We start from the raw sequence: 27,556 nt of genomic DNA on the forward strand, positions 1-27,556 counted from the left end.
TTAAATTTAATACTTTTGAGTTCTTTTTTAAACCTTTTGAGTAATTACCAAACTCACTTTTGAGAATTTGGGTATTATATGAAGGACTAATTCAACAAATTTTATTTTAATTTGAAAAAGTATCTGGGGCTTACTCCTTACTAAAAAAACGCGCCCCGAACGCCCGGGCGTACGCCCCAAATTGCGGAGCGTACGCCTCTTGAGACTTTCGCCCCACACCATTGCCCGGGACGTTTTTGGTACGCCTCGCCCCGGGGCTCGCCCCAGAAACGCCTTTTAAAACAGAGAATCTTCTATAGACTTTATTCTTTAGTCTTATCTTGGTTAATATCTTTCGTATTTGCTTAGTTTCTTTTACGTTATTGTAGAATAATTGATGAATCTATACTTTAGTCTTCTTTCATGTTTTCTTAATTCATCACCTTTTAAACTGTAAAAATGTCTAGAGAGTTTTGCCAAGTCTTATAAAAGTACGTATGTTATTGCATTCTACTTCTACTAGTGACTTTTACATGACATTTAAAAAAAAATACTAAAAATTAACCGAACTGTACCGATACTGAAGAGAAACTGACATAATTGAGACGGTTTCGAAAAGTCTAATTTTGGTTATATATAATAGAATAACCGAAAAATTTGTATGGTATAAATTTTATAAAATAACCGGCCGAACTGAACCATTGACACCCCTAGCTGCTTCCATATGTCTCGAACCCGTGACTTATAGGTCACACGGAGATAACTTTACAGTTACTCCCAAGATCCCCTTCATATATATATATATATATATATATATATATATATATATATATATATCATATCCCAAATAATACTATAAATATACATACCAAATGATTAGGTAGTGGTTAGAAGGATACATGCAAACACTATTCTCCACAAAATAGCAAAACTAACAAAATCCCAAGCTAACCATCTGAATACAATTTAGTGAACATTATTAAACAAGATTTGAACATTTGGAAATAAGCATAATGCCTAAGAAAAACAGAGGGAAAAAAAAGTTGCTCAATTGAAACTAAGACACAAAAAGAAACTAGTAAATATATATGTCCCTCAAAGTTTTCACCTCCTCTTATTTTTGCTTCCAATCACTAAAGCAAAATAGAAGAGAATCCTAAAGAAAAATCCCAAAGCAATAGCAATCCACAAACAAGACCATTTGTTTAAGTCATTCACACCAGTTTGTTTCAATATATCTGCTCCTGTTGTCAAACATGTTGAACTTGTTATGTTCATTCCCAAAGTCTTGCTCATGTTGTGGAGCAACTTGATCTTCAACTGCTCAGGTACAGCCCTCAAAGGCGAACCGTCGAAAATCTGAATACCCTTTACAAAACACTCAAGAGGATCATCAAATTCATTCTGTAACACCCCTTGATAAGGATATTTCACTAAGGACATATAGTGAAACCATATCCAATAAGGAGGGATCCGATCACGACTAATGAAATAGCCACTAAACAACACGAAATAAGCCAATATCGCGACAACAACCGTGTAAGCCATCATAACATTGTAGATGACACCAGAAAGGAATGTGACAAATGAACTTCCAGCCCAAAATGAGGCAACCATAAAAAGCAAGAAGAAAAGGAAACCTGAAACGCCACCGGCTAATCCCACAGACCAATAAGTTATGACAGCAAATGCAATGGAGAGGACTAATATGGAAGGAAGTGAGATAATGGCATGTGAAAGAACATAAGAGGAACGACGATAAGCGTTATAAGCAGTCTCTCTCATGAAAATGTACCTTTCTTGAAGAAAGACTGGGATTGCTTCAGCACAAGTATAAAAAGTTGTTGACATTGCAAAGGCAAAAAATCCTACCCTTTCTTGAACCCCTTTTGGAGAATTGTCCAATTTCCAAAAAATAGTGGCTAGTATAACACCAGTGACAACAACAGCGCCAAAACGCATACCAAATAGCTCAGGCATTCTCATGGAATTCAACATAGATCTTTTGGCTATCACGACCATATCAACCCAAAATGGATTAGCAAATTTTGGGACATTTGAAGAAGAAAGACTCGGGTCGATATTTGTTCCTCCTGAAACTAATTTCCCTCTTGAAACACTTGCACTTATGGCATCTTTGAGTGATGGTTTTGATCCATTGTAAAAGAAGCTGCTACTATTTGAGTTTTTTTTCCTTTGCCATGTTTTGTTGAACTCCACTAAATTCTTGGTTCCATTTGGAGTTCCTTCAAGTTCTCTTATGAAATCCAAAGCAAACTCTATCCTGTTTTCATTTTCTGGGATTGGATTTCCAAATTCAGCAAAAAAATGTTGTAAACTTGAAGGAGAGCTAGTAAAGACTGTGTTTCCACGCGAAAGGATGATCAAATGGTCCAAAAGACTCAAGATTCTATAGCTTGGTTGATGAATTGACATGATCACAATACCACCACTTTGTGCAATTCTTTGCAAGACTTTTACAACCATATATGCACTAGTGGAATCAAGCCCTGAAGTTGGTTCATCAAGAAAAAGGACAATAGGGTCATGAATTATGTCAATGCCAATAGAAACACGCCTTCTTTCGCCACCAGAAACTCCCCTATGGCCTTCATCTCCAATCACTGTTTTAGCAGCAGTTGTAAGGCCTAATTGATCGATTAATGCTTGAACTCTAGCTTTCTTCTTGGACTTAGATAAAGTCCTTGGAAGACGAAACTCGGCTGAAAACATGAGTGTTTCTTCAACAGTTAACATTGGAAACAAGAGATCATCTTGCATAACATAAGCTGAGATTACTTTAAGAAGTTTTGATTCAAGAACTTCACCATTTAAAGTTACTGTCCCTTTTAGGCTTTCTCTTGATATTCGATCTGCAAGTGCATCGATCAAAGTAGATTTTCCCGAACCACTAGCTCCAAGTACAGCCATGATTTCACCTTCTCTGGCTTCTCCTGATATGTCATTCAACAACATCTTCATGTTATCGTCTAGCAACGCATTGTCCTTATCCTTCCTCAAGCACTTAGGAAGTGCCATTTTGCTTTTAACTTTAACACTATAGCTGAGATTGTGGAAAGAAAGAATAAAGGGAAATGAAGATGGAGTAGCAATATTGGAGTAGTTATTTCCAAGTTCAAGGGAATTATTGTTGTATGTTTCCTCAGTAGAGTCGCCAACGCGTTTTAATAGTTCACCTAGTGTGACAGAGACATTGTGTCTTGGTTTTCTACTGAATTCTTGAAGATCCATGTTTGTTCTTGGACCTAAAAATGGAAGATCACTGGCTGAAGACATGTCGTCGCCTCCGCCAAGACTAGACATGTTTGATCAAAGGATGTTTAGTGTGATCAATAGCTGTATACTTCTAGTTTTGTGTATAAGAACACACTCTAAATAGAAAGGTAAAAGAGTTTAGTTGGAGTGATGAAGTTTGGAAGGTTTTCAACAAAATTTCTTCATATTTAGTCACTTTCTCTTTGTATTTTTGCTATGTGAATATCTTTGTTGATACCATTGTACTAGAATATAATGTTAAGTTTTGTTTTTCGTGTGCTAGTGAGGTTTGAAAATACTAATAAAGTAAGGTCAGTAGGTGACAAGTTGGATGCCTTCCATTGAATGAGTATATGTAATTTACATCATCTACTACTAAGTCTATTTCTACCTTGAGATTTCTTGTAAGATTAGAACTTGGGTATGCCATCTCTGCCATTTGTGACCTAAAAAGGTAAAGGGATACCAAAACAAAAACATAAAGATAATAAAGAAAGAGTTTTTATATATACTAACAGTGTAATGCATTTTTACACTTTGTGTAAATTCAACTCGTTATAGTATGTTATTACTCTATATTTTTTTGCGCTACTATATCATGCTTGATATGCAGAGGCGGATACACCTTGCGGCAAGCGGTGTCATGTAACACTGTTTCGCCGAAATTTTTATTACATATGTATATATAGATAGTATACAAAATAAAAATATTGAGTATAAATATAAAAATGACACCGCTTTTAATTATAGTAATTTATTCATTTATTTAAATTTGTTTTAGCACCTCTTACCAAAAATCCTGCGTACACCGTTGATATGGACGAGCTACTTGTTGTTTTGGATAAACCTAATATGATAGTATAAAAATCTTTTTTATTATTAGTGCATAAAACATAAACTCGCACAAAAAATAGTACCATATTTGTAGAGACATCATGTGCAACAAACCAGATTTATTGGAGAGATGTTTCTTGTACACCACTCTTTTGAAGAAGGTTCACAGGCTAAAGAAGCAAACTTTCAACCACTATTTTTCTAACCTAATAAATTCCTTTCAAGTGATTCGAGTAAATGAGAGAACTGTATCTGTTGGTTAAATTTTGATAAGGGAACATCTTCTTTTACTAACCTGAGAAGTAATTTACAACAATGAAGACCTAATTAGGTCAATGAATATGTATACCGCGTTTTAAAATTGAATTTTTATCCTTTCAAAAGAAATCTACGACTTTAAATTATTTGTTTTGAAAGTTGATACTACTAATTTTTCCTACTTCTTTAGGGATTAACCCACTCGTAAAAACTGTTTTTCCTTCTTAAATATAGTGGACATCAGTAAAACGTCAAAAGTTATACGTCCAACGATAAGATGATTGAGAATTTTCACCTTTAACTAGAGGAGGGGTTCGAGTTTTAAGAATAAAAAAATCTTGGTAAAAAGCATTTCATCCCCTTACTAGGTCGTCTTTCCTGTAAATATCTTGATTATTTGACGTTAAGGTTTGGGCTTTGCTACTAGTTGCGTGTTACTAATATAGAAGCCACTGCTACTTCTTGTGTGTATTGGTTGCAAATTGACTCTAATTTGTCTTATTTTTATTGAATTTTAGTCACTTCCAAGTGGCTAATGTGGTGACCAAAAAATTCCTAATCTCTCTTGCACACGTCTTCACTTCTTTACGAAATCAATTTTTCTATTTGCCATTATTTTCACTTGATAGGAATGGGTTCTTACTATAATTTTTCATTTTTTTTCAAGCTATACCTAAATCCCTTTCTTATTAATCTGGATTTTGATTACTTTAGGTATGGATGTTCATCTACTCTGGACCTAAGCATCACTATAAATCTGCAGTCAAAAAAAATTAGAAATCACCCATTCAGTTGACACTTGGTTTATCTATTTACGTATCATTTTTCGCTTTGTTTGGATCCATAATATTTCAATACTTTGTACCTAAAGATTATCTAATGCTAGAAGTTCTCTAAGGGGTCATTTGGTTAGGAAACAAGTTATCCTAGGATTAATTATTCCGGGATTATTATCCCACCCTCCCATAGGGATAAAAATAACACTACAATCCTGGAATTAGTTATACCATTATTTTATCCCAACCAAACGTGGGATAAACTCATCTCAAATTTAATCTCAGAATTAATTATCCCTTATCCCTAGTACCAAACGAGCCATAACGGTATACTCTAGTGCTTAACTGCTTATATCTCCAATTTGCTAAAAGTCTTCTGGTCTTCTAGTTGATATATTTTCTGGACTCTGGAGATATCTAAAATTGAGGTAATATGGAATTTTACTTTAAATACACCGAACGTGATCAGATATTTACAACGAGAGAGAACTCGTCCGAAATTATGCATCCACTATGATATTTACAGCAGCAAATCCACAATACTTATACTTTACCTGCCAATTAAGACCAAGGCAATTACACTATTTCATTTCTCACTTTAAACGACACTTGGCTGTCCAACATCTTGAAGCAAAATATCTTTCTTTTTCAGGATCAAGGACCAATTTGGGGTTCAACATTTCTCTTGCAGTACGATGACTTTACACAAATCTCTCCCTCTCTCTCTGTTAAGTTACACTATACAACTGTCGCAATCGTTACTTCCCAGAAAAAAATTGAAAACAAAAGGCATGTACAAGTGTTTTAATGTATACCATGAGAAGGGGATGAGCTTTTTTTTCCTCCCTAAATGACATGATTAAGTGGTCCAATGCCCAATTCATCCTCTATGTCATCGCCATCCTCAAACAGCTTCAAGAATCGAGCTTGCTCTTGTTGCTTTTTTCTCTTTTGCCAATATTTGTAGGCAGTCACTGCTCCAAGAACTACAAAAATCGACACCACCACACAGATAAGCAGCACTAGTGCCCAGTGCATTCCCTTTCCCTTGGTTTGCGAGTCAGCAGAGTGATTTGAAGCTAGAGAGAAACCATGCAATGACACACCATAAGCAACCGAATATAGACAACAAATTATAGAGCCTCCGAAAAAAAGGACAAGCATCCATGAGGGAAGAATAATCCAGATACTATAAATACAAGAATTTTGTTGCAAAAATAAGTTAATGATATCATAATTTGTGAATTAAATGCTACGTTAGATTGGATTATCTCATCAACAATGTCACAATAGGTCATATATTAAGCTTAATTTTAAAGATTAACCAAGGATTTAGTGCAATATTTCTAATGTAAACAAACTCAAAACCATCATGGATTCCATGAGCACCGAAGTCCCTAAGCGGCACAAAAGGGATGTCAGGGGAGACATAATGAAATGCCATTAAGAACAAAGATCGCGGGAAATCCAAATTGTCATCATAATAGTCTGCAAGGGAAGTGCAACCTTCCTTTTACTCAGTTTCTTTTAAGAAGCAAATAATTCAATAATAGAACTAGGCAAAATGCCAAACCATTTCATTTACACCTGTGTCGATGCCCCTTAGTAAAGATAGGGTGGTACTGTTGTCTTTTAATTGCAGTGCCAATTAGAGGAGCCCAAATTCTACATCACACTGAAACTCAAAGATTTACCCACCAAAGTCTTTTTCTTCTAATTATTCTTATCCAGAAAAAAGGAAGGGGGAGAAGTAACTAATTTGCTTTCTTTCCAAGAAGCACTTCATATTTTCAACCTAGCGTACTTTTTTTTTTTTTTTTGGGGGGGGGGGGGGGGGGTAAGTCGTTGACACCCCTAGTTATGGCCAACTCCAATTGATCCACATGTTTGAAAACTCGGCTGGTATAGACCGCCCCTCTATCGTGCTCCTACTTAAATACTAGGCCTCTTGTCAGTGGCAGGGTTTGAACTAGAGATGCGTCTTTCCACACATCCTGCGTTGCGTCCTTGCCACTAAATCAAGGCCCTCGGAGCAGAGATTGGCATACATTTAGTTAGATGCTTATGTTGATCAGGATGGAGAGATATTAGAGAATATAAACTAATTTCCTCAAGTACTTGAGATTGGAACTATAAATTAGAGCATTTATGAGTTTATGTGCAGTAAAATGTCAAAAAGCCTCAAGGCTATTGTTGTTACAGAGAATGGAACGCTTTAACCAAGGATAAGAGGAGATAGAAGAAGATAGAATACTCACCACCTTCAAGAGGGACACAGTCTGGACACAAAAATGTGGCGTTGAACTCTTTCTCCTTGAAACGAATATACTTCCCATCAGGACTAGTAAAATCAGAGGCACAGAACTCCCACTCATCAAATACATCATCAGGCTTTATAAATGAGTCTTTCTCATATATCCCGCATCGTTTGCACTTTTTTTCTTCGAGTTCTGTCAGAGGCTAAAAACATAAAATGCAACATCATCAGCTTCCTAAAGAAGATGTCTTACGCCAAGCACATATAATCAGAAACCTTCCAAGTTACGACAGTAATAGTCAAAGATTGGAAGACAAATTTAGATTCTTCCCTTGATGCATAAAGCAAACAAACACCATCGTTAATTAAGGATAGGAGTCTCCTCTGCCAGACAGCCACACATATGAGGTAGGCTTGTAACTTACTGAGGAATGTCCTGACTTTACTTTGAGTACTCCTATGTATCAATTGTCTCCATTAGTTCAATAGTATTAGTGTTAGTATGGTACCCCTTTTATCCTTAGTTTGCTATTATCGCATACCTTGTACTGTTATTACTTGCCACCAGTACTCCCTTAGTTTGCTATCACTACATATCTTGTATTGTTGTTACTTGCTATCAGTACTTCATTCATATTCTCTATTGCTATCTTGGATTTAGTTTTCTAAATATATTGTCTTGCTTTTACTTGCTATCAGTGCTTCTTCCGTCTTCTATTTAGCCGAGGATCTATCGGAAACAGTCTCTCTGCCCTTCCAAGGTAGGGGTAAGGCCGGTACATCCTACCCTCCCCAGATCCCACTTGTGGGATTACACTGGGTTGTTGTTGTAGAAAAGTCAGCTTAACTCCCACCAAGCATAGCCGGTCTCGAGTCCAAACAAAGGAGAAGGGTTGTTATAGATTGACAATCAACAGAAGTGGACCTACAATGTGACACGGTGTTTTTTGATGAAGTAATAGAGTTTCATTTAATGGCATCAAGAAGATGCAGACAAAAATATACAAGAGGGAAAAAGGTGACTGCTCAGATACAATACAATGTGACAGCGTGAAGCGAGGAAAAGCGACAAGCCCCTTTTCTTCGCTTAAAGCGATAAGTGAAGCATCATAGACAATGAAGAAGAAGAAGAGGAGAATGACAATAAAATAAATACTGCATAGATAACTAAGAATAAATGATATGAAGAAAATGGCAGTAAGTATGTCAAAAAGTGGCAGTATAACTGGAACGAAAAATGGGCAACATTTCGCTGCAATTTATCACTGAAACAATGAAAGAAAATGAAGAAGAAGAAGAAGAGGAGGAGGAGAATGAGAAAAAAAAAGAATTGAAGGGGAAAAAAAATTCACCAAATGCTGCTATTTGGACACTGAATCAGTGAAAGAAAAAGAAAAAGAAGAAGAAGAAGGAAGAAATCACATACCTGAGACCAAACTTGATGATCTTGAAGTTAAAAAAAGAGAGCCTTTTTAATTAATTAACGTTGGCAGCCCAATTATAAAGAGAAGTGCTCGCTTTTGTCGCTTTCTCGCTTTTTCAGGGGAAGCGATCGCTTTTGTGTACCTGATACGCTTCAGATCAGAGAAGCGACAGATGCCTCGCTTCGCATCGCTTCTCGCTTTAAGTGAGGAAGCGCTCGCTTTTAACAACACTGATGTGACAAGTGGGTTATATTGAACTCAGTGGTTGTCTTAGACCCTATATATATGCGTTAAAAACACACTATGATAAAGAAACTCAATCCCAAAAGCTAGCTCACAAGGTCAGAATTTTCCAAGCCATATAAGGAGACCAAGTCCCCCATCCCTATTCGATGTGGGAGACTAACAACCCCGCACACCCAGGCCTACCAACTGGAGCATGGACAATCTAAACTCACTTTTGCTCCACCAATGAAATCATTGATACATGGCCTTGGAAATACATCTGGAAGACCAAGCTACCTACAAAAATCTCCTGTTTCAGTTGAATAGCCTTAAATGAAGCATGCCTAACCCAGGACAATCTCAGCTGAAGAAGTTTTCAATCGGCCAACATATGTTATATGTGTTTGCAACAACCAGAATCCAACAAGCATCTCTTTCTTCACTGCCCAGTTGCAGCAGATATCTGGTGTATGTTCTTTGCCATCTTTGGTTTAAGCTGGGTCATGCCTCAGAACATTAAGGATACCTATGAAAGCTGATCTTCATGGAAAGTTGATAAATCCATCAGTAAAGTATGGTAGATGATCCCTTCTTGTATTTTGGGGTGTGTTTGGACAGAAAGGAATCACAGATGTTTTGATGGGATATCAACTCCAACATACGCACTTAAGGCTAGATGCCTTATATGGTTATATAGTTGGCAGAATTTAGCTCCTGTCAATTGTCCTATTAATCTTTTGGACTTCGTCAGCTCTTTAGCTTTAGCCTAGTTTTTTCCTATAGAGCTGACTATGTCTTTATGTATCTCTCTCTTTTGTACTTCTTGCATCTTCTTGATGCCTTTAATGCAATTCTCTTACTTCATCAAAAAAAAAAAAACTCAACCCCAAAAGCTAGCTCATGAGATAAGGATTGCCAAAGCCATATAAGGACCAAGTCCCCATCCCTATCCGATGTGGGAAAGTCAACACACTATATATGTACAAATGATATGTTCTGAACACAGAAAACCAAATGAATTGTGGGTTCAGAAAATCCCAAATGTGCAGTTCAACTCATGGATCCGCTTCTGACGGCCAGCTTAGAAGTTGCCAAATTCGAGATTGAGGCACAGTTAATTAGTTGATTGATTGAACATGAACAAAGATAATAGTTTCACAGATGGCCTCACGTTAATGAGGTAAATTTTTTATATTTTTCCAAACAAAGCAAAATTAACAAAGCAATTGCATAACTTTTTAAATCGAGAAATGCTGTAACTAATTCCAGCAACCGAGAAAGTATACAGTACTACAGTAGTTATATACCTGCCAAGACTCTTCGCCCTTGAAGCTATACAACTCATGTTTCTTCTTCACATCAGGCAAATTTGTTCTATTTTCACCTTTACACTGAAAATAAACTTCTGGTGTCAATCCTAACAATTCATGAGTATTATATATTTCGATCGAATCTAGAGTAACAATCGCCGCTGTAATCAATCCTGAAGCCAAAGAAAATAATAAGTTACCATTATTTAGCCATCAATTAGTTCAGTATAATCATAAAATCGAATCATTTATTCAGAAATCAGCTACTTTCCGGGTTTGTCATGAAAATTACCTGGAAGCAAGCTGAGAAGAATTGATCTATAGAAGAGCAAAAGGAGAGGAGGAATCCTAGACTTTAAACGACGACGCATCGCCGTAAAATTGCGGCTCTCGTTGATCGGAGACGACGATGGAGAAAGGCGGGGATGTTGGCGCTATTGGTTTCCTGCGCGGAGCGAAGCTTCTGTTTGAAGACCTGGTAAGAGCTAATTTGGCGAAGCAAAACTTCTTCTGATTCTAATCTAATGCTTATCTTAGTGCATGTTTGCTACAGAGTAAAATATTTTTAAATTTTTTATATTTTATTAGCTTAAATATTTTTATATGAATTTATTTTTCTTCAATTAGAGAGAAATGACTTCTCTACTAAAAGCTGGAAAAATATTTTCCAAACTTTTCTTTCAACCTTCTCCTCCCCATCCTATCCCCCAACCCACAATCTTGCCATTCCGACCCCATATCTTGACCTACTACTATGCCCCCTGACCTCACCCCGACCCACCCTACCATGGCACCCTTCGCCCACCCTCCTAATTGATTATTTTATGCATCGGAAGCAGTCCCAGTATCAAAATCGCATGTAATTTAGATAACTAGTATATGCGAGATTTCACGAGTTACCCCTTGAAGCGTGAACACAACGTTTCAACCACGTGAGTCTTTAGTTTCACAACAACTCAATGAAATCTCCACCATCAGCACGATCACAATTCCCGAATATTCCACAACCTTCTACTGTGTTACCCAAATAATATCCGAAAAAATAATTTCGTGTGGGCAAAATTTCTAGGAAAACATGGCTGAAATTTTCAGCCACCATTCTATTCTATTTTCTCTAGGTGTAATGTATTTATAGCACAAGTTTTAAGGGTTAATACCCTTTTCCAAAACTTCCTGGGTTTTCTTTTCCGCCAGAAAAATGATTCCTTTATTTTCTATTATGTAGGCACATCAGGGACCACGAAATTTAATTAACAAGGCTTCCAATTATGTAATTAATTTATAATTTTAAAAATTAATATCCACCATAATTAATTACGAATTCTTCCACTAAAAATTCGTAATTGTACTCCTTACTCAATTTCGAAATTCATCCATTAAATCTTATTTAACTCCTCATGTTAAGATTTAGATACTAATCAATTAAATTAAATTACTGACAATTTAATTTATTGATTATTTTCTTTAGACTTTCACTTATTTCATGTGTCGAATATAAAATCCACCAGCCGGGTTTACACATAAAAACTTATAAGCTTTCATAAAGGTGTATCATCAATCTCTAAACCGAGACATGGATTCCATCAACTAACTATTACTTCGCAGTGTACATTATTATTATCCAATTTTCCAGGTTTATTGACCTACAAAAGGATCTCGCCTTTTAATAAATAAAAATAATAATAATATACACAACTAATAATAATTATATCAAGATTAAGAGTATAAGCATATTTAATGGTTAGAGAATTTATTTTATTACGTCAGTATAAAATTGTAACGACTCGGCCGGTCGTTTTGTGCTCTAGCGCGTCGTTCGGCGGTTTGAGGCCTTAAGTAGCTTCACTTCATATTTTATGACTTGTACATGTGGTCGGAATTGAATTTTGGAAAGTTCGAAGTTGATTTGAAAATAAAATTCTAAATTCGGAAGCTTTAAGTTGGAAGAATTGACTAAGGTTTGACTTTTGAGTAAAAAACCTCGGAATCGAGATTTGAAGGTTCCAATAGGTTCATATGATGATTTCGGACTTGGGCGTATGTTCGGGTTGAGTATAGAATCACCCGAAAGCAATTCAGCGCTTATTGTGAAAAGTTGTCATTTTGAAGGTTTTAGAATTTCTTAAGTTTGGTTTGAGGTGAACTTTGGTGTTATCGATGTTCGTTTGGAATTCCGAGCCTTGGAATAGGTTCGCATTGTGATTTATGACATGTACACAAAGTTTGGCGTCATTCCGGAATATTTTGGTATGATTCAAGCGCGTTCGTCGAAGTTTAAAAGTTTAAAGAAAGGTTTCGATCATCGATTCGCAATTTTGATGTTGTTTGGTGTGATTTGAGGCCTCGAGCAGGTCCGTGTTATGTTATGGAACTTGTTGGTAAGTTCGAACGGGGTCCTGGGGGCCTCGGGTGTGTTTCGGACGAGTCGCGGATCACTTTGGAGCTTTGTTGTATTGCTAAAGGGCATGAGTACTAGTGCAATCACACCTGCGGAAAAAGGGCTGCAAATGCGACGCCGCAGAAGCGGCCAGGCAAGCGCAGTAATGGATTTTGGTTGGGAAGTGCTGGGACCGCAGATGCGGTCGTTTTACCGCAGAAGCGGAACCGCACCTGCGGAGAGGGGCAACACAGAAGCGGGGGCGCAAATGCGCAATAGGGCCGCAGAAGCGACCGACGACCTGGCCTGGGTTCTCGCAGGTGCGAGATTTAAAGCCGCATAAGTGACCTTTTGGACTGCAGAAGCAAAATTTTTTGGGCAGTGTGGTTCTTAAAAACATGGGTTTGGCCCATTTTCACCTCATTTCTTCCATGGGAGCCGACTTTGGGGCGATTTTTGGAGCGCTATTTCCATCATCAATCTTGAGGTAAGTGATTTCTACACACTGTGAGCTAAATACATGGCTTATGTATGGATTTAAGCATGAAAACTAGTAGAAATTGTGGGAATTTGGTAGAAAACCTAGAAATTGGTATTTTTGGATTTTAACCACGAAATTGGATATGGAATTTGGAATAAATTATATATTTGAGTTCGTGGTGTTATGGGTAAAGTTTATCTTTGAAAATTTTCAGAATTCGGACACGTGGGCCCGAGGATTGACATTATTGACTTTTAGAGCGGAGTTGAGGATTGTTATGAATTGATTAATTATAAGCATTGGAGTATATTTTGATTGAGTTGCACATCATTTGACTAGTTTCAGATTGTTTGGCTTGAATTGAAGAGTTAGAGAGGCGTTGAAGCCGGTTTTGGAACTTCGGAGCGAGGTAAGTCTCTTGTCTAACTTTGTGAGGGGAAAACTACCCCCTAGGTGATATAATTATTATATGCTACTAGTTGTGGGTGCTACGTACGCACGAGGTGACGAGAGTCCGTACGTAGCTAAAGCATGCTTATGTCCGGGTAGACTTAGGACCTTATTAAGTAATAATTGAATTATTTGAACTCATTCTGCTGGCTTAATTAATTAAACTTATAATTGAAATAGATTTAGAAATAAATGTATGTATACTGTCGAGCCTTATCACCTTGAGTTGTTGGTTAGTCATTGGAGGAAAGATAAAGATTATATTCACTTTGTACTCATGTACTGTATTGTAAGCACGTGTCTCGTAATTCGGTAACTTTCTTCCTTTCTTGTGGAGCGGGTCGAATGCCTCGGTAGTATAATATATGCATTTATGGTTCGTGCCGCTCGACCCTCGGCAGTGTACACATTATTCTGGATCGGACCGAACGACCTCGACATAATCGTGCGTTATATCGCTGGTAGTCCGAACATTCACGAGATTATCTTTAAACTGATGCCCGACATTTTATATGGTATTCCTTATTCATTTGATATTGGCACTTGACATTTTCTGAGCTGTTAAGGTATAATACAAGATTGAGAAATTCATACTTTAAAAGAAATATTTGGAAGATTATGTAACTAACAGATTTTTCCCATTATTGTTGTGTGCTTCATATCTACTTATGATTTATTATATTGCTTTATTGGACCTCTAGTAAGTGTCGATGTCGACCCCTCGTCACTACTTCTCCAAGGTTAGGCTAGATACTTACTGGGTACGCGTTGATTTACGTACTCATGCTGCACTTCTGCACTAAATGTGCAGGATATGACAGGTTAAATTAGCAGTTATCTTGGTGCGTAGGCACAACTGTTGGGGAGACTTTATGGTGAGCTGCATTCCAGGCTACGTATCGCAGCCCACAGAGTCTCCATCGTACCATTTACTCTATCCGGTCTTATTTACATTCCAGACAAGTGTTGTATTGTTATTGTACTCCTTAGTAAATGCTCATGCACTTGTGACACCGGGTTTTAGGATGTTCTAGGAGTTGTTGTGACTTTGCTTAGCATTTACACACTTATATTATCTATTCTGTTAAAAATTATAAATTTCCATGATTTTTATGCGTTGATTTATTCATCTAATAAAGAGTTACGATTTCGGAAATAATAAAATTCATAATTAAATCAGTAGTTCACAGTTGGCTTGCCTAAAGGTGACGTTGGGCGCCATCACGACCTATAGTGAGTTTTGGGTCATGATAGCTTGGTATACGAGCGTTAGGTTCACTTAGGTCTCACGAGTCATGAGCAAGTCTAGTAGAGGCTTGCGGATCCGTACAGAGACGTCTGTACTTCTCTTCGAGAGGCTACAGGGCTGTTAGGAGCACTTCCCTTCTTGATTCCTCATCGTACGATTTGATTCCTTTGAGGCTTATGCCTTTATTTCCTTCCTACTCAATTTTATGCGACGTGGAGTGCTTGGTATCAATTGGGCATTGAGGAATTATAAATGGTACCGCAAATGAGGTGTAAGATATTTTCCTTGCGTGTTCGGGCAAGCTATTATCGTCGCCTTGCGGAAGGATGTTCTATCGTTTCGGCTCAGTATCTGTACTTCCTATGGTCACAGATTGCTATGATGTTCATGTGTTGTTATCGCACAATGTTGGTGTAATAGTAGGGTGCTTATTTATGGATCGCGGTAGTGAATGACTCAAAAGGAGGATTTCTCAGTTCATGGTTTAGAGGTTCGGCATCTAATTCCAGTGGAGGAAGGGCAATCGGACTATGGATGTTCAGGTTTTGTTTGATGGAGTAACGAGACTTGATATTTTCGAGCGTGGTGGAATTTTCATTTTTGATGTGGTGTCGTCGTCCTTGTTTGAATGTATTAAGGTTCACCGGTGTTATGGCCTTCTTTGATTTGCCTTCGGGGTAGAGGGTGGTGAAAATAGTGTATAAGAAGCGGTTGTCAAAGATGGCGGTGTGTAGCGATTTCAGAATCGAACAGGTGCTTCGAAAGCTGATGGCTCGAGAAAGATGATTTTCGAGGAGGCTTAGAGTTGGTAGCAATTTACTAGTTCAGGTGCTACAAAGATGGATTTTGATTTGAAGCAACATTTGGGCAGCGAAGGATGAGGAAGGACATGGCGGGAGGTGTCTCGAGGTGATCATATTACTAGCAGGTCAAGTATGAATAGCAGAGGTCGAGAAATTGCTTAAAGGAGGTGGTTTAACCGAAGTAGGAGTGGCAGAGTAGCATATGGATTCTGTGGTAGGAAAGCCACTTGCCTTGAGAAAAGTTTAGAGCGATTTGGGAATCTTGGTGGATAATGACTAAGCCTATGCATTTCATTTAGTATGATGGCTGCTGGACGGAGGAAGCTTGATTATGGCAGGGGGGAGTTTGCTAGAAATGAAGAGGTGTGAAACGTGACTTCGAGTTTAGAATGTATTGTCGGACTTTCAGTTGATGTCAATGGGGAATGAACAGACTTGTATGACTGGCTGGCGAGCATGGGCTCAAGAGGGTTTACTGATTTCGTGGTAGTTATACCCCGTGCAGCGTCGTTGGGAGATGTCGGTAGGGAATTTCACAGGTGGGCTATCTCCTGTGAGCAGGTTAGTGGTTGCGTGATTTTAATGAAGTTTCTACGAAGAGTTCTACTTACTATCCAGCGGGAGGTCGAACAGGCAATTGTGGCTGATAAGTCGAGATGTTTTATGAAAAGTTTAACAAGAAGTTTCGATAATTTGGCGGGTTAACGGAGCGAGATCATGGTGATTGAGAAGGAAGAATCTTTGTGGGTTCTAGGTTTATGTGATTGTAGCTTAAAGCTAAGTGGGGGAGCCCACCATCTACGATTAGATTGCGTGGTTGTCTGGTTGTGTAGCTTCTGGTTATCGGTGCATTGGTGGATTATTTATGACTAAGAAAAGAAAACATCAGGGATAATTCGAGCAAAGGATTTGATGAATGTGTGCTATATTTCGTCTTATCGATTCATGCACAGATTTAGGGAGACTCAGAGTTTATGCTTCTGGTAGATGTGATGTACAAGGAAAACAAATATTCATCCGGTTGTTTCTTTGGGAGTGCTCATGTGTTGACAGCGCACTAGAGTTTGGCTTATATTCGGGACCAAGTCAGAGTGAGTGACTCTCAACAGTGGTTCTAATGGGTTCGTTATGTGGCCGGAGACCGGGATTTTGCAGCAGAGTGTGAAGAATACTTAGGGAATTTTCTATGTTATCATCGGGTCTGCAAGGGCAGTATTGGAAAAATAGGACAAATAGTTTCGGATTCGCGGAAGGTATTTTAGAATGGGTGCACCAGTTGGAGATGCTATTGTGCGCATGAGGAAGGTATGAGATGGCTCATAGGTATTGAGACAATGTGGTCTCGTGAAGTGGGTCACTCGGGAGGAGTGTTGTTGAGTTTCGTTATGATTCTTGAATGGAGCTATTATTATTTCTAAGGCAAGTCAAGAGTGAATTGGAAGAAGTTGGTTCGGTTAGTAATGGTTGAATCAGCATGATTGTGGCAATGATCAGTTCCTTCGGCGTGTGAAGTTATACATGTGGTTTGTGGTTTTACGTGCGGGCTCGACATCCATCATAACTTGATTTATTTGGGAGGTATTTATTTCAAATGGCCTTGTGGTGTAAATGGATTCCGGAAGAGTCATGGCGGTTTAGATCACGACTTGAGGTTTGTATTTTTTGCGATTTGGGAATTCAGTTGTCTGTTGCATTGGTTCTTATGAAATGAGCTAAGTGGAAGGTTTCTAGCCAATGAGGTGTTTATTCTACTAGTAGTTCAAGGGTTATGATGAATTCTTGTATTCTCGCGTAGCGGCATGATAGGTGTAGTGAACGGCATGTGAATTTGAAAGTTGAGGATCAAGGTTGTGGTTCGATGTTGACAAGGACGTCATGAGCTCGGATGAGCTGGGAAGAATTTAGATGCTCAAAGTAAGTTGACATTATCCTAGTGTCGCCTAGGAATGATGTTCTATGGAAGGAGCATCGTGTATTGATTTGCGAGTTCTTGAATTGCTTTACAGATTAGTACGATTAGTGGTATGGAGGTGCAGACTCTGCTACCCGGTGCGGAAGGTCGTGGGAGTGTACCCATGGGGAGATTTGTATAAGTATGACATGTTAGTCACTTGATTGTTAAAGATTGAAACCAAGTACGGAGATTTTTGGTACTATCGTTAATGTGAGAGTTTATGCCTAGAAGGCACTCTATTCATTGGTTATGAACTGTAGGAGTTTGGTCCGGAGTGGACAACTGCTCGTGTGTGTCATGAATGGGGCCATTGTGGATCCTTGGAAGTTTATTGGCTTGGTATTGTATGATCATAATTGGTTTGAGGTTCGTTGGTGGGTCTAATGTGAATGTGTGCTCTACGTCAGGTCGGGTGTGTTCATTCGTCATAGCATTGCTTACGAAGGAGTCGTCGGGCATTGGATGTTATTCTTGTCGTCAGCTATTCCATGTAATACTCTATTGTGCCAGGTGGGTTGTGAGACGGCTTGATTATTCGCACATGTGTTATGATCCCGTGTAGTTTGTGGTATTACATGAGCATGGTGGCTCTTGAGATGCAAGTCATTTATTTCACCTTAGTCGCGCTTGAGGTTTGCAACGTATGACGCTATCTGTCACCCTAGGGATTTGTATTATGCACTTGGCGTGCTTGTGGTCGATATCAGGCATTTCGTAAGTATAAGCATACGACTTGTTGGGTGTTTCCTTACTGATTATTATGTTTGGATCGGGTGGTGCGCCGCCACAGATGCATTTTTTGGATCGGGTGGCACGCCGCCACAGGTATATTGTGTGGATCGGGTTGCACACCACAACAGTATCATATTTGGATCGGGTTGTATGCCGCAACAATGTCATAGATGGATCGGGTTGCACGCCGCAATAGTGAGATGTTGAGTACAATTCCCTATATTTATTTTTGTGTATTTGTTTCTCATTCTCCGAGAAAGGTTCATAGCGTCTCTTCGGCCGTTTTATTCGTTACACGGTCCGGGCAGTTCTTTTTTCCAGAGTTCGTTCTCCCTTATGTGTCATATTCTAGTTGTAGCTTGTCGGCACATTGATTGCGTCATATGAGATCTGGGTCAGTGTTTGAGGTGGCTTATCGCCTGAGCAGCTTGTACTGGGTGAGACGAGACTATTAGACCTGAAATTAGTGCAATATGATTTATATAAGGTACATTAAAGATCAAATATCGTTATTCAGTCAGAATGAGGTAACTGTCATATCAGGAGGAGAGACTCCATGATTTGTTGATTCGGCAGGTGGTTATTAGTTTCTACACATCTTTTCCGTCATGGCAGTATTGCGAGAGTTGGATCATGACTTATATGTGTTATGAGGGGTATTGCGGGCACCAGATTCGTTAAATGGCAGCTATTATGGTCGGAGGATATTATTATGGTCAAGTGAATTATGTGGTACATGGTATGATTTTAGAGGAGGAACATGGTCATGTTGGGTACAGTGTCTGGTGATTGATGCGGTGTTCGTATGTTAGAATTGGGTCTCGTGGAAAATTTCGGATGTTGGAATTTGGTTCTGAAGCTTGTTAGCTAAGGTTATAGGAAGGATCTTCAGTTTGGCTCGAGCTAGCGTGCTCACATGGTTTGTGGTGGCACGGGTAGGTGCACGAGGTGTTAAACAATGATTTTGGACAACTCTGGAGCAGTTCTTAGCGCACGTTCGAGGACGAACGTATGTTTAAGTAGGGGAGAATGTAGCGACCCGACCGGTCGTTTTGAGCTCTAGAGCGTCGTTCGGTGGTTTGAGGACTTGAGTAGCTTCACTTCATATTTTATGACTTATACGTGTGGTCGGAATTGAATTTCAGAAAGTTCGGAGTTGATTTGGAAAGAAAATTCTAAATTTGGAAGCTTTAAGTAGGAAGAATTTTCTAAGGTTTGACTTTTGAGTAAACAACCTCAGAATCGGGATTTGAAGGTTCCAATAGGTTCGTATGATGATTTCAGACTTGGGTGTATGTTCGGGTTAAGTATCGGATCACCCGGGAGCAATTCACCGCTTATTGTGGAAAGTTGGCATTTTGAAGATTTTAGAATTTCCTAAGTTTGGTTTGAGGTGGACTTTGGTGTTATCGATGTCCGTTTGGGATTCCAAGCCTTAGAATAGGTTCATATTGTGATTTATGACTTGTACGCAAAGTTTGGCATCATTTCAGAATGTTTTGGTATGATTCGGGCGCATTCGTCCAAGTTCAAAAGTTTTAAAGTTTAAAGAAAGGTTTCGATCGTCGATTCGCAATTTTGATATTGTTTGGTGTGATTTGAGGCCTCGAGCAGGTCCGTGTTATGTTATGGAACTTGTTGGTAAGTTCGGACGGGGTCCCGGGGGCCTCAGGTGTGTTTCGGACGAGTCGCAGATCACTTTGGAGCTTTGTTGTATTGCTAAAGGGTATGAGTACTGGTGCAATCGCACTTGCGGAAAAAGGGCCGTAGATGCGACACCGCAGAAGTGGCCAGGAAATCGCAGGAGCGGATTTTTGTTGGGAAGTGCTAGGACCGCAGATGCGGTCATTTTACCGCAGAAGCGGAATCGCACCTGCGGAGGGGGGCAATGCAGAAGCGGGGGCGCAGATGCGTAACAGGGCTGCAGAAGCGGCCGACTGTTCGTTGCAGAGACTTAGAGTTCAAAGAAGATGATTGGGTATTTTTGAAAGTTTCCCCCATGAAGGGTATAATGCAGTTTGGAAGGAAAGGAAAATTGAGTCCGAGGTATGTAGGGCCGTGCAAAATCATTCAGAGGATTGGTGAGGTAGTGTACAAGCTTGAGCTACCACCTGAGATGTCATTAGTGCACCCGGTGTTCCATGTTTCTATGTTAAAGAAGGTAGTTGGAGATCCATCAGCTATTGTGCCGGTTGAGACCATTGAGGTTAATGAGGAACTGTCATATGAAGAAATTCCAGTTTCTATTATTGATCGGCAAGTCTGAAAGTTGAGAAATAAAGAAATTACATCCGTGAAAGTGCTATGGCGAAACCAACAAGTTGAAGAGGCTACTTGGGAAGCCGAGGAACAAATGAAGAAAAAATATCCTTATTTGTTTGAATAGCCATGTATTTATAAAGTTGTAATTTATGAAAATTCTAAGAGTTTCTTTCTACGAATTATCTATCTTTTGTACAGTTGATGTTAAGGGTGTTCTGTTTCTGGTAAGATATTGCTCATGAGGCCACAGTAGGTGTTGTTATTTTGTTATATTGCGTCATTGGATTATATATATGTTTTGAGGATGTGTTTCTGGGGCTCTCTGACAGGTGGATAGGCCCAGTTACAGGGAAAACTCTAGCAAAAGTTTTGAAAATTCAGGGAGTTAGTCAAATTTGGGGCTACTGGTGTGTGGTATGAAAACTGAGTTGCATAAGATGCTAATAGTGAACCTTGACCCCGATTCGAGGACGAATGATCTTAAGTGGGGGAGGATGTAAGGCCCCGTAAAATTTTTCCTAAGAATCGGGGTTTTGTGATGTCGAAATAGGCATTTCTGCGACCCATTATGCTGCCGCATAATCACTCTGCGAGCTGCAGAATGGCCGTAGAGTGAAGTAGTTATTTGGGCCATTTTTAATTTGCGGCCAGTTATACGACCGCACAACCGTTTTGCGGGCCGCACTTTGATCGCATAATCGGCCTTGGACTTTTGTAGAGGGAGGTTCTGCGGCGCATTGTGCGATCGCAGAACAGGTCTGCAGGCCGCATAGTGACCGCAGGCAGATATTTCCCAGTTTTTGGCCCCAAATTGTGCGGCCGATTATGCGGACCGCATATCCATTCTGCAGTTGCATATGCGACCACATACCATGTTCCGCAGCTTTATTTTTGGGTTTTTATAACCCGACCCTACTTCGTTAATTAAATGTTTTGTCCTATTTTTGAGCTAAAATCTGAGATTTTGAGAGTGAGAGAGTGCCCTAGAGTGAGAGAGTGATCCTCAACAAATTTTCCTTCAATTCTTGCTCGAATCTTTGAAGATTAACAAGGAAAACTCACTAGGTCTTCATCCTAGAGGTAAGATTCTACACTTTAACCCTCAATTTCGAATTTTGTCTAAGAATAGGATAATTAGAGAGACAATTATTGGGTGTGGGGGTTGTTGTCTTGCATGCATATATTCTTGAAGTATGTAGGAAGGTTGTGAGCTAAAAATGGTAGAGAATGGGTTGGAAAATGACAGAATCTTCCACAAAAGGGCCTTAAAGTATTGATGCTCACCTAGTGTTTGATAATGTGCTCATATGAGCTAGAATCATGACCATCTTCCTAATTTTGGTTCAACTTATTATATTCCTAAAATAGAGTGAAATTGCTAAGAATTCCGGAACATTTTAAAAGTTTAAGGAAGCTCAATTGAGGTATGTTGGCTAAACCCCCTTCTTCTTAGAATCGAATCCCACGGTGTTCATGTAATTGGTGTAAGTCCTTGACCATTATTGAATTGGCTATTCCTAATGTGTTTGTGTTGAAGGATGTATGTTCAATATTTATTCAAAATGCTTCATCATATCATCTTGCCATTTGAGGAAGTGTTCAAAAATGTGGAATATGTGTTTGGAATGTTAAGACTTCATGTCAAGATCGAATAAAGATTGTTATTCCAAATTGTATAAAAAACCTCTATGTGCCTAAGATTCCCAAATTGTTCATATGTGAATTTAATGTCTTGAATGGGAAACCTTATTGTTGTTGATAATGATAATGATGCTTGAATGTGGAAAAGGGAAACTGGAATTATGAAATACGGCCAAGTGCCAAGAATGACTTTCTAATTGAGGCCACTCGTGCCAATGAATTGAAAAGACGTGAAAGAAGTATGAAGTGAGATGATTGACTGAAAAGGTAATGTCTCAGGTGAGACGGCCTAGCCGATCGGTCCGTGATCGGATGCCATGCCGCACCCATGGTGGTAACTGTGCTGGAAATTATAAACTGAAAAAGGTAATGTCTCGGGTGAGACGACCTAGCCGATCAGGCCGTGATCGGATGCCATGCCGCAAACATGATGGTAACTGTGCTGGAAATTATAATGAAATTGTGGTTATGGTTAATGTCTCAAATGAGACGACCTAGCCGATCGGGTCGATATCGGACTCCGTGTAAGAATATAGAGGTATTGTGTATTATGGTATATCGGCTCTAAAGATCACCCAACCTAATAACATGGAAATTGACTTGAGAACTTATGTGATCCTTATTTGATGTTTTAGTATTGTTTGAAGCTCTTATTGAACTCATGACTATTTCCCCTTGTATTGTTATTCATTCTATTGAGATGGTGTTTAGTTTTACATACTGGTACTATTCGACAGTACTAACGTCCCTTTTGCCGGGGGCGCTGCATCTTTAAATGGATGCAGGTAGTTCCATAGCAGGCAGTGTTGATCAGCGATAGTAGTACACCTTCATCCTAGAAGACTTGGTGAGCCCCACCTCATTCCGAGGTCATGTATCTTTTGTACATTTTGTTATCACGTTTTGAGGTATAGCCGTGGCCTTGTTTCCGGCACTACCATAACACTCTTTTGTATCTTTTAGAGGCTCCGTAGACACTATGTGGGTTGTGCATGGGTGCTAGAAAAGTCAAACAGATCATGTTGTGTTTTGATCTCTTGTTTTACTCGAATCATAAGAATGTGTGTGTATTCTTGGACTTTAAAATGATGTAACCAATGAGACGATTTAGTATTATATATATGAACTTCCTACTGTTTAATTAATGAAATCATGTCTTCTCTTAATCATGGGTGAGTTGGGTAGAAAGTATCTACAGGCTTGCTCGACCGGGTTCACTCGGTTGAGTGCCGGTCGCGCTTCCCGAGGTTAGGGTATGACAATAAAGGAACTAACGGGAACTATAATCTACAACTAAAGTTCAGAAAAGCAGGTGAAGAAATAAAATAAAGGCACTAAGGGAACTATAATAATTAATCTCAAAAAAAAATCAAAGAAAGCCTAAAATTATTTTTCAAACCAAGCATCACCTAAAATTTTGCTTCGACTCACATATTGGGCAAGTTATAGACTCTATCACAATAACATGTACTACTAAAAAACTCACTTCACATATGGCACATGACTCACTAAGGATTGTATCATTCTGACTCTCAAACAATGCAAGTATTCACAGAGCCACAAGATATTAAGCATTAAGCACAAAGTAAACAATAATCAAGTAAAAGAGACATAGGCGTCACAAGACATGCTATCCAATTTCATCGAGGCGTCATGAACAATTTCAAAACATAGAAAATATACTACAAATGCCAAAGCCTAAATATTCTACTATCAAACAAGTCAAGGGCGCCTAGGATCATCAATCTTCCTCCTTTTATTTCCTAAATTCCTAATCTACTCTAAAAATAAAAAAAACTACTACCCGGTTCAAACTAATTCCCATGAAAAAGAACCGAGGCACAAAGAAAAACCATGGGGGATTATTACTATCTAAAGGAATTTTTTTTGTACTTTTTGTTAGACTTTAATGCCTCAAGAAAACAGTCTAGGAGATTCATCGTCGTAAAAAGTCGAAAATTTTCTGAATTGTTTTTCTCAATTTTTGTTTTTTCTCTTGGCAATAGCCAGCCCTTTTGTAGGAAAACTTTTGCATTTATGATACAGTTTGCTTTCTTGGAGTCTCTTGCTCTGTTCACTATACTGTGGTATCAGAGCCAGCCCATCCTTTCGGAGGGAGGAACAGTTTACTAAATATGTCTGAGTCATTTCCATCATCCTCTTCCCTTGCAAAAATGAATATGTCTCCTACTATATATAAAACCTTGTCCAAAAAATATGATTACCTCTATGAAGTTGATATCCTACCCGACGAACAAAAAGTATCTTCCACTGAACTACCCCTCATAAACCCTTACTCAGCTTTTGCCAAAAAATCATTTGCACCATGGACCCAAATCCGTTCCTTAGTCCAACACAAACCAAAAGGAGTCAAAGAATATGTTACTGCCTCAAAACTTGACCAACATCCTATTCTTGCCACTCGAGAGGAACAATTTATTACCCTCCAAATTCCAGATGATTTTCCCAGACAATGGAGAGATCATGGTTTTACCCGTATCCATTTTGGTGCTATCCGAATTGCTCTGACTTATCATGGAAGAAAAGGTCAACCCGTTGTTGCTCGACTTTCTCTTCTAGATACAAGATACTTTGAGTACCAACATGCAAATTTGGGTACTGCAGAAGTTACTTTGAATGCAGGAACTATCTTCATAACTATCTTTCCAAATTTCAACATGTCCCTTTATGACCCATACTTAACCAAAGCACTCAAAATCCAAGTCCAAATCCAACGTGCCCCATAAGCCAAAGATTCTATCCAAGCCACTCTTCATCACCAAATGGCGTGGCGGGTCCAAAATCATGCCATGGATCTCTGCCTTCTCGGAGGAGAAAATACTTTACTCTTGAATATTGATGCTACCAAAGGAAATACCATGTGCACCCAATTACCCAGGCAAATTTCCAGAGATGAACTAGTAAAAATTCTTCCTGATTCCTAGATCACAAATTATGAAAAGCTAAGAGAACCAGAAGAGTCTCTGCAATCTGGTGAGCCAACTTTTACCAAAAGAAATGACAAAACCGTTTCCATAACCTTTGACCATTCCCATCTCAAAAAACCCAATAAAACCAGCTTTTCTTGCCAAATGATCCAACCCAAAGACCTTGACCCTGACCCTGAAAGGGAACCCTTCTGGAATATACAAACTATCATGGAAGAACATGACTGGTGTAAACATTTCGACAAAGACGGCGGAAGAGTTTGGTGGTTCAAATGCCCCTTTACGGGACACTGCCCTTGGAATCTCGGTTGCGACTGCCAAGACTGTTTGGAAGATCCAATTGGTGAATATGATGATCATCACCTGTATCATTGGGAAAGATTTAATCTCAACGAGACCAAACCAAAATCCAAGAAAAAGGGGAAAACTATTAAAAAGCAATTTCGAACCAAATATGAAAATAAAGACCCTTCAATTGGCTCATTAAGCCGTCCAGGTAAATATGAATTTCTTATCAGTTACAAACCCCAAGAATGACCAAAATTACGGGAAAAATTCACTCCAAGCTGGGAAGATAGTGAAACCACACCAAAACCCAAACCACCATCAGCTAGTAACCTAGAACCCGAAAAGCCACCTGAACCTAAAAATCCATCAACCCAAAAGTCCACACAACCACAAATATTCATGTTGAGCCCTTCAAGTTCCAGTCATACCCAAGATTTTCCTTCACTTCAACCTTTTGAAATAGAGGGTATCAGCCATGCTCCAAAAATCCCCAAGAAAAATATAGTACTACCTTTTGGAGAAAAACCCCCAACAAGTGACATCGAAGCAACAATGAATTGACAATCAGAAAATTCCATCTGCCAAAACAAAGTGCTCAACAATATTGGCAATACCATAAAAAATGTGGCCCACTCACAAAACAAGATGATGAGCAAAGTGGAAACAATTGAGAAAAAGGTGGAGCAGGCATCGTCTCACCATGCAGGACTAATCAAAGCCTTGGAGCTAAGAATGGGAAATTTACAATATGAGATTTGTCCGCCAGGAACTTTACTTTTCCAGTTCTTCTAACAACAACAAAAGGAGACGATTTCAATCAAGGGACAAATTTAACTTTTGAGAAATGACCGCTTTGAGTCACAAAAAACCCCACTTTTCCCTTCAAAATCTACCTTCTACCCCATGTCAGCACAAGCATATTCCCCACCAAAATTAGACTACACCTTTTCTACTTTTCCTACTACCTCACATAATCCTATCTATTTCACCCAACCCTTAAAAGAAGAACCTGAATTTGATATTGCAAAAATGGTTTGGGAAAGGAAAGATGCTCTTGCAGCCCAGAAACAAACCAAGAAAAGGTGAGATCAAGGCAAAAGTTCAAAAGGGTCTAACCCCGAAAATCTGATGATTTTTGAACAGAAGACTCCAGACCTCTATGTCTCCCAGCTAAGAAATATGTCAGAAGGAGACACCACATGGTCGGAATCTCTAAATTCATCAGACGATGATACAATGGAAGATAGCTCTCAATCAAGCAATGAATCCACTACAAACTCTTCCGAAGAAGACGATCCCCCAATATTTGTGAGCCAACCAAGAGACCCAGAAATATCTCAAGTAGAGGAGGATCAAGAAGGCATGGCGGATGAACCAATCCCAGAAAGAAGACATGAACCCATGGTGTCAAAACCAGTTGGAACTGGTTTCCATACTTTCACCTTAGATGACGTCAAAATTTCTAAATGGCCTCAAAGGATCCAAGATTTCTATACTTGGATGGTGACCAAAAATTTGGTGGAACGAGAAAAGTATATCATCGTGTCAGAACTAACTTCGCGGTTCTCAGGAATTCTCAGAGACTGGTGGAACTCACTTGGGATTCAAGACAAAAATACTTTTCTTACTTCCCAGGATTTTGCCTTCTATATCAGAATCCTACATGAAGTTTTTTGCGGAGAAACTGGCCAAAGACAAGAGAAAATGTGAAGACAACTCTTCGAGATGAAGTGTGTGTCATTCGACAGAAATGACATTGACAGGAATTTTCAAAAAATGGCAAAAATATACTTTGAAATCGGTGGAGACATCAACCTGAAGCAAGCCTTTGTCTCTTCCCTTCCAAAGTTGTTAGCAAGCCAAACCATGACCATCATTGAAGAAAAGTTTCAATCGATAACAATCCCACAAGTCGGCTACATCAGGCAAGCTATTTTCGTCGCATTAGAGGACATTTGTACAAAGCGCTCAGCCCTAAAACAAATTATCCAACACAAATCCAGCGCTTGACAAAGCATGCCGCAGATCCGAT

At 39.0% G+C, this 27,556-nt stretch overlaps 2 protein-coding genes across 2 annotated transcripts; both read right to left on the reverse strand.

Moving 5' to 3' along the window:
* Window positions 1-916: 916 nt before the first annotated feature.
* On the reverse strand, window positions 917-3,480 carry LOC107816631 (ABC transporter G family member 20-like). Its single transcript, XM_016642364.2, has one exon. It carries the CDS (start codon window positions 3,301-3,303, stop codon window positions 1,084-1,086), a length of 2,220 nt encoding a protein of 739 aa, XP_016497850.2. The 5' UTR covers window positions 3,304-3,480; the 3' UTR covers window positions 917-1,083.
* Window positions 3,481-5,748: 2,268 nt separating this feature from the next.
* Window positions 5,749-10,860, reverse strand: LOC107816641 (uncharacterized). The gene is made up of 4 exons (XM_016642373.2): window positions 10,632-10,860; window positions 10,337-10,512; window positions 7,382-7,583; window positions 5,749-6,202 (listed from the first exon to the last, which is right to left on the reverse strand). Exons 1-4 carry the CDS (start codon window positions 10,708-10,710, stop codon window positions 5,970-5,972), a joined length of 690 nt encoding a protein of 229 aa, XP_016497859.1. The 5' UTR covers window positions 10,711-10,860; the 3' UTR covers window positions 5,749-5,969.
* Between the last annotated feature and the right edge of the window lie 16,696 nt (window positions 10,861-27,556).

Source organism: Nicotiana tabacum, chromosome 2 (assembly GCF_000715075.1).
Source record: "Nicotiana tabacum cultivar K326 chromosome 2, ASM71507v2, whole genome shotgun sequence".
In the NCBI taxonomy this organism is placed as follows: Eukaryota; Viridiplantae; Streptophyta; class Magnoliopsida; order Solanales; family Solanaceae; genus Nicotiana; species Nicotiana tabacum.

Excerpts from the sequence above, each read along its gene's own strand:
- LOC107816631 (XM_016642364.2), bottom strand. The coding sequence starts at position 3,303 with ATGTCTAGTCTTGGCGGAGGCGACGACATGTCTTCAGCCAGTGATCTT.
- LOC107816641 (XM_016642373.2), bottom strand. The coding sequence starts at position 10,710 with ATGCGTCGTCGTTTAAAGTCTAGGATTCCTCCTCTCCTTTTGCTCTTC. Across the intron at positions 7,584-10,336 it reads AGGGCGAAGAGTCTTGGCAG|CCTCTGACAGAACTCGAAGA; the intron begins GTATATAACTAC and ends TTATGTTTTTAG. Across the intron at positions 6,203-7,381 it reads CTGTGTCCCTCTTGAAGGTG|CTTCAAATCACTCTGCTGAC; the intron begins GTGAGTATTCTA and ends GTTTCTCTCTAG.